At 45.2% G+C, this 11,907-nt stretch overlaps 1 protein-coding gene across 3 annotated transcripts in view; it reads right to left on the reverse strand.

Annotated features, from left to right (window-relative positions):
• GABRG3 (gamma-aminobutyric acid type A receptor subunit gamma3) overlaps window positions 1-10,290 on the reverse strand; it is a 345,623-nt gene extending 335,333 nt beyond the window's left edge. Inside the window, exons 1-3 of one of the 3 annotated variants that reach the window (XM_054812989.1) lie at window positions 10,178-10,290; window positions 9,252-9,317; window positions 5,571-5,719 (exon numbers count right to left, since the gene is read on the reverse strand). In XM_054812989.1, the coding sequence (XP_054668964.1) occupies window positions 5,571-5,719; window positions 9,252-9,317; window positions 10,178-10,290 (328 nt within the window). Of the gene's footprint in view, window positions 1-1,923; window positions 1,998-3,342; window positions 3,401-5,570; window positions 5,720-9,251; window positions 9,908-10,177 lie in introns of those variants that run through there. The other 2 variants (XM_054812986.1, XM_054812987.1) reach the window with 2 other exon arrangements.
• Window positions 10,291-11,907: the final 1,617 nt, after the last annotated feature.

Below are 11,907 nucleotides of genomic sequence, written 5' to 3' on the forward strand. Positions count from 1 at the left end.
ACATTTGAGAAACAAAGGATGTAAACATGCAATACAAATTATCCTACTACTTTTTTCTACCCTTTCAGTGAATAATACCAGTAAAACCAGTATTATTCATGTTTGTTCTGTCTCTCCATAGTGCTCTTGCCTCAAGTCTGATTTGATGTCAGCTTGACTTTTTTTTTCAACAAAGTAAGAACGTATGCAGCTTAGAAATCAAGTGCTAGAAAGTATAGGAAAAATAAATTAATATGATAAACTACCACATTTATACATGACTTCTATTGCATTAAAAATCGAATTAAATCTTCTCAGTCCTGGCTGACCATTATATGAAGTATCAGTTGAAATACTTGCTGTCAGCTAAGTAACTCTCACGCACAGGAAGTTCTGTCTTGTAACTTTCTATTCCATGATTTGGGTTTTTATCTTATTTAACTTAATTTCTAATACTTATGATCACACTCTACTTTCAGTTTCCCTGGATAGTTTGAGTACACTAGAGTATAGTCCCTTCTAGTTGGCTTTTCTCTTACCAGCATTATTTTGCTCCAGCCTCTGAAATAGAAATTAACTGAAAGTATTAAACTTTCCCTAGCAGAGTATAAATAACTGCAAAGATCATTGGAACAGCCTGAAATGCAGGGGAAATACTTTCTATGATTTTTTTCTATGATTTTTTGGGCATTTTTTAAAAATGCTAAACCAGAAACTCATCACTTTCCTACACCACTTGCTCACATTAGGAACACCATGGGGAAAGGTAGTGGAATGTCTGTACCTATCAAGTGTGTGTAACTCCTTATTCTAGTCCTGTTGTGTTCTGGGGAAGGTATTTCAAGGAGCTGGGGAAAAGGGTAGGTGATCACAGGAAGGCGGGAGAGCAGCTGGTCAGACTGCAGGATGTGTGTTTTAGAATATCATTTGCACTTAAATTAGAGTGCTGAGGTAACTGCTTGTTAGAGATGGTGAGGGAACGGTTTTGTTCTCTAAAAATCACTGGTGAAATAACATGTTTTCTTTCCCATTAGCAGGTTGAGATAAAGAGGGAAGCTTGGAGTTTAGCTCAGCTTATGAACTGGTCTTAACATTACTATTGCCTTGTCATCACTGAAATTTTGACCTGCATTAGTTATTGCTTCTTAATGAACAAGAGGCAAAAAGATCTTTTCTTTGAGGTAAGCAAACCAGCTACTGAAAGGCATTACTTAAGACGTAATGGTCCTCACGCTCTAAATGAGTACTGCAGCTCTGAGCCTGGTCTAGGGTGAGATTTTTTTTCCTCCCACTACTAGTGTCACATTTCAGAAACCTCTCACACACTAACTTTTTTGATGGGTAAGGTAACTTTCACAATGAAAGAAAAAGATAGCATATTATATTCCACATGTAAAGCTCACTCAAGGAATGTGATTGGCAAAACTTTCACATTGGAAGAATACTCTGTTACAAACTTTCTGTCTGTTTAAGGCAACCTATATTCCATATGAAGACAACACGAAAAAATGTAGGGTAATAAAGGTAACTTTTAATTTCCAGGACTCCATTGTGGACTAAGCTATCCGTAAAGGAAGGTGACAGGTAAGGTTTCATTAAAGTAAACTGACTTTGAAGGAAATATGTTTTGTCATGTGCTATTTAATTTACCTGTGGTTTGCTTCACTTTTTTTTAAACTTAAATTTTAAATCAGTTAATCAAAAATAGAGCAATGGCAAAAAAATGGTTTATTAATAGAACCTAAGTAAGACTGGGATTTTTCTAGCTGTAATTATCATCATTCTACCCTGTGGCCTGTTGGTTTGCCTATTATTTCTGTTCTCATTTTATTAATAAAGAGGAAGTAAAATTTCAGGGCCAGAACTTAGTCCTACTAAAAGTTAGGACTTAAGCCAGTGTGACATAGGGGGGAAAAACCACTCTTGCAGGATAGTAAGACTTACTGCACTTAGAAAATGTTGTGTATCCGTTGAACAGGTCTCCACTTCAAAAGACTTTGAAACAAACTCCAAAGTACCTGCCGATGGAAGAGATTTTAAGACCTTCATAGTTCAGAAGGGGTTTACTTGTCATCTGGGACTGGCACTTTTTATACCATGTAACAGACCCAGGATTATCAGCCCTATAATTGTAGCTGGTAAAAAGTGGGTGGGAAAGATGCTTTGTCTCTGTAAAACGCTTTTCTTTTTGATCTAATCAGTATAAGCTGTTCAGTGTGAGGTGCTTTCTATTCTTTTTTTTTTCTAATTCCAAACGGCATGTATGTTCTGTGGTATAATGGCAAACTGCCAGATGCCACCATTAAAATGAAAACCCACACAAGCTGTGAGATTTATGGAGACAAGAACTCTGCCAAGTGTGTGGCCACAGGGGATGCAGTCAGACATTCCCCTGCTGGTAGAACACTGCTTTGTGACCAAAGGCCCCTTTTAGCTAGACAGGTCCTGTTAAGGTGTTAGGTTGCTGATAGCCTTCATAGGTAACTATTCTGCCTAATACTTAGGTTGTTCAATACACTCTCAAAATCCTGTCTTGGAACCTTTCAGGTGATGCCTGTACTGCAGAGTGTAGATTGAGCATGTGATTTGACTGACAGTCATTTACATGAAAGCCTAGGTCAAGTATAGGCCAGCATAAGAAAAAAAGAAAGGAAAGAGCAAATCCTGGCCTCACATCTTAGCATTGACCTACACACTCTTTACAGTGGTTTAGATGGGCCGGACAGGGGAGGAGGAAGGAGGGTGGCTGAGTGTCTGTTCACAGGAGTTCATTCACCAATGGATATACTCCTGATCTGGAGGTAATGTGATTTCTGAAGTACTCAGTGCCCATAGTACAGCAAGTGGCCACTCAGAATCTGCCTGTACAGTGCCAGGTAGTACCTGGACATACCTGAGCTAGCCGAAACATCAGCTGCCCTGGGAAGGATGGAAGAGGATAGAAAAGTCAACCGCCTGGGCCAGCATGCACTTTAAAACCTTCTATTTGTCACAGTCTTCTCCTTCTCCCCGTGGGCTTTGGCTTGCAAAAGTGTGTTCCCAAGTGACCTGAAAATCGCAATCCTAAACTCTGAAAGTGCCAAGAAGTCGGTATTTTTCTAGGCTTTTCTGACTGCATTCAGAGAGAAGAAAATTTCTTCAGGAGCATTGCTAAAGTTATCCACTGTTAGAAATACTAGCTTTGCAATAAAGGATTGGAAAACAGAGTGAAGAGCGATGTAGCATGAACCGGTGGGTGTCCCCTGTGCTGTGGGACAGCTGATTTGCTTACAGGCAGCTCTGCACAAATGTAAAGGCCCTAATGAGTAGCTGACTGCATGTTAGTCTGGGATTTTATTTATTTATTTATTTATTTATCCTCACCATCTCTTATTGTCTGCCCTTCTGCTTGATTCTGAGAATTACTTCTCTCCTCTTCCACTGGTTCATTCCATGCTTTCTATAAATTCCAAAACATACATTTTCTTATCGTATGCTCTATGTTACCTGGTCCACTACTTTTTTTCCTAGTGCTTTAACTGATATGTATTATGCTTTAACTGACTTGTATTAATACTGGGACCTTCAGGGCAGGAACACAGTTCAGATGCCAGGACAAGCCAACCATCTAGTTTGGAGGATAACCTTCTCCCAGATGGAAAGGAAGATGTGCGTGTGTGAGGCATCAGCCAGCAATTCGGGGAAGTTACATATAATGCTTGATTCTCTAACATTCCCCTGGTGCTCTCCTTGACAAATGCAGCAGCTCCTCAGCTTCAAAAGGGCAATGTTATTTATCTGCATCAAAGGTAGGAGAGGAGGGAAGAGGGACCAGGGAAGGAAGCAGAGGTCTGAACAACACTCAGCTCAAGTTCTGTAATAGCCAGATTCCTATCAAAAAGAAAAATGGCCTAGGACTGAGATGCTTGATATAAATAGATAGATGTAGTTGAGAACTGTAAAATCTCTATTTGGTACGATATATGAGGAGCTGTGTAATTTAACTCCTTTCTCTAAAACAGGATTTATGAAAGTTTTTGGAGAGACAAAAGGAATTATTCTGGCAACAATGATTTTCCAGTGCTGTAGGATATGTCTGACCTCTACTGATTTTATGGCAACTGACATGGGGACTTTGAATGATTACTTTGCCCCATATAGTCATAACATAATTTACTCTGCCTGAAGTCAGTGATCTGAGGACAGGGTCTACAAAGTAAAATAAAAAAATTGTCTGAGAATGTCTTCCAGATGTTGATATGGGTGGGGAACCGCATTAAAGCACTTCTCCCTCAGATATTAAAGATCAGCTAAATCCAGTATGACAAAGTAGAGAGAGAGAGATAAATGTCACTCTGTTAAAAACAGACACAGCTATCAAATATGATCTTTGTAAATACTATGGAAAAGTAATAGCTATGAAAAAAAACCAAAAAAACCACCAAACCACAAAAACTTTCTTTCATACCACAGCATAGTTTTTTTTCTGGAACTGTTGTACTAATGTGTAGCTATGAGACATTAATAATTATAATGGTGAATACATACAGATGGGTCTTACTTCCCTCTAAACTCACCCAAAGGGATGACCTAGAAAGTATATCAATACACGTGTCATCAGCAAATGGTAGTTTCACCTATAATCAGTGGTAGGAATTCTCCCTCTAATCTCTGCAAAAATTTAGGAAAAGTAAATTATATTGTGTGGTTGTTTTGAGCTTTCCCCATTCCCAGTTCATTCTGAAGTATATACAAGGTGCAATAAATGTAAATGACAAATTGTCTCTGATTTCTGTCATACAAACTTACTGTGAACAAACAGAACAGCAGTTGTGCTATAGCCATTCTGATCTAAGGATGCAAACAAGGCAAACAGGGCATAACCACAAAATGTAAAAAAAATACTGGTTTGAAACACACAACCTCATTATACAAATTAAAAAAAAAACACACAAAAACCCCAAACAAACAAACAAAAGAAAATAAAATAGCTCCAAATGGTTATATGCGGGTATTTACTGGCTCTTATGTAAATATTATACCTGTATGTAGTAGTACTGCCCACAGGACACGTCCATTCTATCAGATTTCTTTTGGAGATAAGATGTCTGCTTGTTTGGGAAAGAAAATCTCTAGAGTTCCCCTATGCACAATCAAATCCTAGTGCCACCTTCTCAGCATTAAGTAACATAACTTTTGTGATCACATCTTTTGAAGGGAGTAGACGCATATTCTTCTCTTGCCGTGTCCTACTTTTTGTTTTCAATATGCTGGGGTTTTGATTGCTGAGAAGCCTGAGTTTTTCATATGCATGGATTAGATGACAAAAGAGATTAGTGTGTTCCTAACTCTGCCCAAGACCTGCTGAATACTTTAGAGCTAGCCCTTCCATATGTCTTCAAAAACTCTGTACAAGCAAGCAGAGTTTAGCACCCTAAGTTACCACCACATCCTCCCATGAGAATTAGCATTTTTTAAATATTGACTTGGAAATTCACCTCAGCCAAAAAAAATTTAATCTCCACTTTCCCAGATATTTGTGCACACTAACCAAAATAGAACATAACGTCTTTTCTGCACCCATAGATGCTTGTGCAGAAAGGAGTACTTACTTCCAATATCTGGCCGTAGCTTTTTGTCATACTCTCTCAGCAGCTTGTTTAGTATGAGAGTCACATCTGTGTCTTGTGTTTTTGGAGCTAAAACCCATTTTTGGTTAGTTGTTCCATCTTCATATTCATCCTCTTCAACCTTTCTAGAACTGGAATAACAAATCAAACAAATAGTTATTATTTTACATAACTAAAATCTGAATTTATATGCTGGGTAAATCTCCACACTCATCTGAAGAAGTTTTAGGTATCTCCCTTGGCTTTGCATCTACCCAGCCTTAGGCTGATTTTGCAACAGGATGTTCCCATTAACAGTTGTTGAGTATCTGTAGATGGGTCATGATTGAGAATTGTTTAGAAATTGTGTTCTGCCAGTGTCTCAAAAAATTACACTCTGAGAGTTAATAGAGTTATCAGAGTAGTATTTCATATCCTGTATTTTAACCAACCTGTCCGAGTAGTTAGTTTACAATATACTCTTATGAAGAGCGAACATCTGCAGTATTATTTTATTAATACATCGAGACAACTGATTCATCTCTCACACAAAGGTTAATAAGAGTATTAAAAATTCAGATCTTTTAATACTTCCTGATCATTTTATCCTATTAATAAATTATTATATTCTCAGTGCCTGAATTTCAGAGTGTAATGCATTACAAGGCTTAGAATTAAGAGCTTGCTCCTTGAATTTAAGATGGATTATCACAAGCACACAAATACATTGCATAAATTAATCTGAATTTCCCTGTAGTTTTAATGACATTTTTTAAAAAACACAGTACTACTGTGAAAGAGTTGCGACTTCTTTCCTTCATAAATGGATTATTTTTATTTTAAGAGTATGCTAATACAAATGTGGTGAAACTACAGTTTGCCCAGAAATCATAGCTAGAGCTATTTTCACACAAGACTAATTTCATTTGTGTGGCTTTTTGTTCATAAACAGTAAAATGTTGATTTGAAGATGCATCTTTTGGTATCTTAGAAACCAAATCTGTTTGATGTGTCTCACTGGAGAAAATCTATGACAGTTAAACTGGGATGAAGTTACCAGGAGAAAAGATAACCTCAGTGGTGGAACCTACAGCAGTAATCATGTGTTGCTTCAACCTGAAATCGCCATGATGATACGATATCATTTCACAACCTTTTTACACAAATATCAATAATTATGCAAGGTGCAAAGCAATGGAGGATCAGAGGCATCAGCCTTGCTTATTCATGGGATACACTACACACATCAGAGCAACCTCCTTTCTCTCTCTCCCTTTCCTTCTCTCCAAAATGACACTTGTGTCTTTTAAAATATCTCAAATGTCCAGAAGACTTGATAGACACTCTATGGTAATAGGAAAAAAAAATGAATACAAGTATAAAAATTTAATCACAGAGCATCATCATCCCTCAACTTTGCTTGCAGACCACCATTTGAGCATTTAATGAAACTTTTAATTGAAACTGCTCTACAGCCAATACGCCCCTAAGGATTAGCCATGAATCACTTAACATGACCTCACAAATTGCGAGTGCTCTGGGTACAATTTCTATATGAAAATAATTTTGAAACCTAGCCCCTGAAGGATTTTCTACAGAGAGAGCTCATATAACCAAGTCACAAAAGTAGAGAAAACTTAGGGGAAATTTTGAATAGACAACCATTCCTTCTCTGGTTAGCGAGCTGTATTTTTTAAAAAACTTGATCTTTTTTGTATAATTCACCCAAATTTTGTATAATTCACCCAAATGAACATTAAAAAATCCCAAGAGCATTTTTGAGGGTTTTCTTTTTTTTTTTTTTCTCCCTCAGATTCATGACAAGCCCTATGTTTTAATACTGCAGTTACAGAACCATTCTCAAAGGAGGCACCGTCTCCAAACATACGTGGTTGGTATTTCAGAGCTGAAACGCTGCAGTGATGCTGAATTGCCGATAGGAAAGGAGCACAAATCGTACGTCCTTTTCTACTGCACTCACCACAACTTTACCGGAGGCATTCAGACTGCACGTGGAAATGAGAACTGAGTTCAGGTAGGATCATGATTCCCATTTCAGAGAGCCGCTTCTTTAAAACCAATCACTAACAAGAGTCTAAGCACTGGCAAACCTTTTAAATCCTCTCACTCCAGCAGCTTGTTTCCTCGAAAGTACCTCCAAACCATGTAAACTCCTACCTACCTTCTAGACTAAGATTGAGAGCGAAAGAGGTTTCACAGTGGATCAGACTAATACACTAGACATTTTTCCAAGGTGTTTTTTTTCTTCCTTAAGAGTTTGTTATTTCACTTCCCTTCCTTGCCTCTACACAATTAAGCTCCTTGAAGGCACTTGAGGTTGCATTTTCATCTGTAGCCTTCCTTAGTGGTGACTGCCAATTCCCAGCATATTTCTGCCATCCACAGAAACAAGCACGGGATGATGGCAGACCATTCTCAAATTGGGGAGGAAGAAAGGCTGCACACCTTCCCCAGACTCCTCAGGGGCCCCTAGTTTTGATCCTGTGAGGAGACAGAGGAGGCAGTGCATAAACTGCAAAGGAGGAAGGCTGCAAAACCCTGAGAGGTTGTGGGGAAACCGTTTATTTCCTGCAACACGTGTGTCCAGGACTGGCTCTGGGGGCTGGCATGAAGCAGCCTCCAGTTCCTGTGGGGATTTGGGAGAGAGGTGCCACTCTGGTTTGGGGCAGGCTGCTGGAAAGGAGAACAGGGGGAAGGGAAGGGAAGGGAAGGGAAGGGAAGGGAAGGGAAGGGAAGGGAAGGGAAGGGAAGGGAAGGGAAGGGAAGGGAAGGGAAGGGAAGGGAAGGGAAGGGAAGGGAAGGGCCTCTGAGCACACCCACAGGGGGAGGCTGAGGTGACACCTTTGCCTGGGTTATGTGGGGGCAGCCCTTCCTAGTACCCTGGACAACCACCGGGAGGGAAGGCGACCCTGGTCCAAAGGGTCACAGCTGCAGCTACCGGCTGTCCCCCTCTGGCCCCTCGCTACCTGCCGTTACCGGAGCCCCGCCGAGCAGACCCTTCCCGCCCCTGAGGCACGGGCCAGGGGTTCCCCGGCACGGCCCAGCCCGCCACGCGTTCCCCTCTTGGCCCCCCTTCCACGCCCGCCGAGGCACCAGGGCACCCCCCAGCACCCCCAGCTGGTCCCGGCCGCTGGGCTCACCCTTCCCGCTGCTGCCCTCTCCCTCCTCACGCCGGCCCCGTCCGCGGGGTCCCCAAGGGTGAGACGCGGAGGGAAGCCGGGGCTGCCGGCCGCCCCGCGCCGTGAGGGGAGCCAGGGCAGCGCCAGCCGCCGTCCCGCGGGGAGCCGGACCCTGGCAGCCGCCGGAGCGGGAAAACTTTCTGCCGGACAGAGCCCTCGCGGGCGACCTCCGGCTTCACTCGGGGCCAGCAGAGACAGCGGCGGGGCCGGCAGGGACAGCGGCGGGGCCGTCGCGCCGGCAGCAGTGGCAGCGGGGCTGCAGCTGTCCGGGGAGCCAGGCCGGTCCCGGGGAGGGATCGGGGGAAGCCGCGTTTGGGAATAAAGCCCCGGCACGGCGCGGAGGAGGGAGGGAAGAGTCCGCTGTCCTTCCCAGGCGCCGAGTATTTTGCAAACTCCGGCGAGCGGGACTCCAGCCCGCAAGCCCCGGTGCGAGGAGAGGGGAGAGGAGAGAGGGTGGGGGGAGACGAGGGGAGTGCAGACTTACCAGGCGTGAAACACTGAGAGGAGGAAGAAAACCGGCAGGAGCTTAGCGGACATGATCTGGGCAGCGCTGGCCAGGTGAGAGGTGCGGCAGGATGAAGGAAATGTTGCAGGATGTTCACATGAAAGGGAGAATGAGGCAATGAGGTGAAGCTCTTAGCGTCTCTTCCTCCGTATTCTCAGCTTTATACCCTGAAGAAAATACCCCCTTTCAAACTGCTCCGGGAAAGGAGGAGGGAGGCGAAAAGAAAAAAAAAAAAAAAAAAAAAAAGTGGGACGAGGGGGAAATCCCCAGCGGAGAGCCTGCCAGGGCCAGGTATAAATCAGGCTCCACGATCTGACAGGTGTTCAGCGGGCACCGAGCTGCGGCGCTTCCCCCCTTCCTGGCAATCAGTTGCCGGGAGCAGCGGCGCGGCTCCTCCCGCTCCCCCGGCTGGCGCTGGCCGTGCCCCCCGGGCTGTGCACAGCGCTGCGGAGCCCGGGCCCTGCCGGGCCGCGGGCGCCGCGGGGCGGGGTGGGCCGAGCCGGGCGGAGGGCGGGCTGGGGCTGGGGGAGAAGGGGCGCACCTTGCCCCCCCGCCTCTGCGGAGCGCCTGGCCCGCGGCCAGCCCCGCAGCGCGGCACCGGAGCGCTGCCGGGGGCCGCCCCGCATCGGGGAGCACCTCGTCCCGGCTCCCTGCCCAACAGGTACCCGCCTCGCCGGCAAGGGGGGGAGCCGGGAAGTGAACCCTGCCCCCGCCCCGGCGGGCGCACACACACACACGGGAGAGGGGGAGCAGCAAACTCGCCAGCCGCAGTCAGACGCCAGCCCGCAGCGGGGATTTCTCCCCGCCGTCACCAGCCCGATGCCCCCGAGGGGGCTGCGGCGCCCGGCGGGAGCTTTCCCCCCGGCGTTTTGGGGGGTGCCCCCACCCCCAAACCCCACACTCACTTGCCAAATGGGGCCCCCAGGGCGCTGGAGGTGCTCTCTTCAAACGGAGGGAGAGGGGTCGGCGCTGCTTCTGGTGTCGGAGTGGTCGGAACCACGGGCATCCCGATGTACATACATATAGACGCAGATCCATGTAATCGGTACGGCTACAGAGGGGGATCTACAGTACAGTCTTCCACAGACAGATAGACAAACATACACCACACAGCGTGTTTGTATATGCTTCTGTATCTAGCTGTATGTATTTAGAAGTTTGCATGCTCTTTACGAATGTATGGCTACACATATATATGCATAAGGTGTGCCTGTAGAATGTATACACAGAGAAGAGAGAGATGCAGTAGACCGAGCTACGTGGATTTATGTGTACACTGGGAACTTTAGAATAAATGAGGATTTTCTGCTGTGAGAACTTGGAAATATGACAGCAGCCAAGTGTATTCAAGGCAAAAATAGTTTGGGTCTGGACATCATGTGTCTTTCGACTCCACCAAGAACAGCACAGATGTGATTTTTAGCGATTTTTATTCTCTTCAGGTGTGCAGAGTTTTGCACCAGCCGTCAGGGTAATAAGAATATTCCCCTTTGCTTTCAGAATCGGAAATGACAAAATTTCACTTACATGACGGTAATCTGGAAACAAAAAGCTCTGCTAAAGGTGATCGTTTTACTGTGATCAGAAATCTCGGAAGCATAGATTTTTGCCTTAGACATGATTTCAAGTTCTGGGGGAGTCGTATTTAATTATGACATTAAAAAAATAAAAAAAGTTCTGCTGGAAGATGCAATCTTGCTTTTAGAATAACTCCTACATGATGCCTAGAAGAGTTGGCTGGAGAGAGTTCTGTTCCCGAAATTATTTATTGAAGGAATGAGACAGCTTAGGGAAAATCCGCTGTGAGCCAGGCAATTAATTCCCAGTCATGCACTTTAGGCTTTATTTTTTTTTTAACCTAAACGTCTCTTTACTAGATTATACAACAGTTCTTTCGTGTTGACTTTGGCTAATTGCAGTTGCTGTGGATTGCTAATAATCACTTGTTACAAGACTTGTGCTCTTTTCCGTCGCCAGCAGAGAAATGCAGGTGGACTCCAGACCGCCTGCTGCCTTGAGAAAATAACGGCCGGAATATCAAAGGGAAGGGAAGGGACGGAGGGAGCTCGGGGGTTGCCTGGATTTCACCAGAAATAGCTGTGTGAAAGAGCACATTCCTTCAGGTTAAGCAGCAAGCCGATCCGCTGCTGTGAAGTTTGCAGAAACACCGGCGCTGTGGGGCGTGCGGGAGGCGGGACGGGTCGAGCGGGAAAGCCGCCGCCTCTCAGCTACGGGAGAAACTCCCGCCGGTGCCGGTGAGTCCCGGCGGCGCCGGGCTCTGCGCTGCCGCCGGCACCGCTGCACGGCAGCTCGCTGCGGCCAAGAGCGTTTTCAGGCACCCGAAGGTTTTCTGAAGGCTGGTGCTTAGGGAAACATCACTTAGGGCTCCGAGGTCGCGGTACCCACGGCCCGGCTCGCAGTGCCTGCGCGTTTGGAAACCAAGGACGGGACGCGCCCTGCGTACGGAGAGGGGGTTCGCCATCGCCGGCTACCCCCGCCCTGGCCACATATAGAAAAATGTGTGTATTCACACACACACTCTCAAGTCGAATAAATAAAAGCCTCGCCCGTCCCCGGCGCCCCTGCCGGGGAGCCCGGCAGAGCAAACTGCTGGGGAGATGCTGCAGCGGCGGCT

This window comes from Grus americana, chromosome 1 (assembly GCF_028858705.1).
Source record: "Grus americana isolate bGruAme1 chromosome 1, bGruAme1.mat, whole genome shotgun sequence".
Lineage (NCBI taxonomy): Eukaryota > Metazoa > Chordata > Aves > Gruiformes > Gruidae > Grus > Grus americana.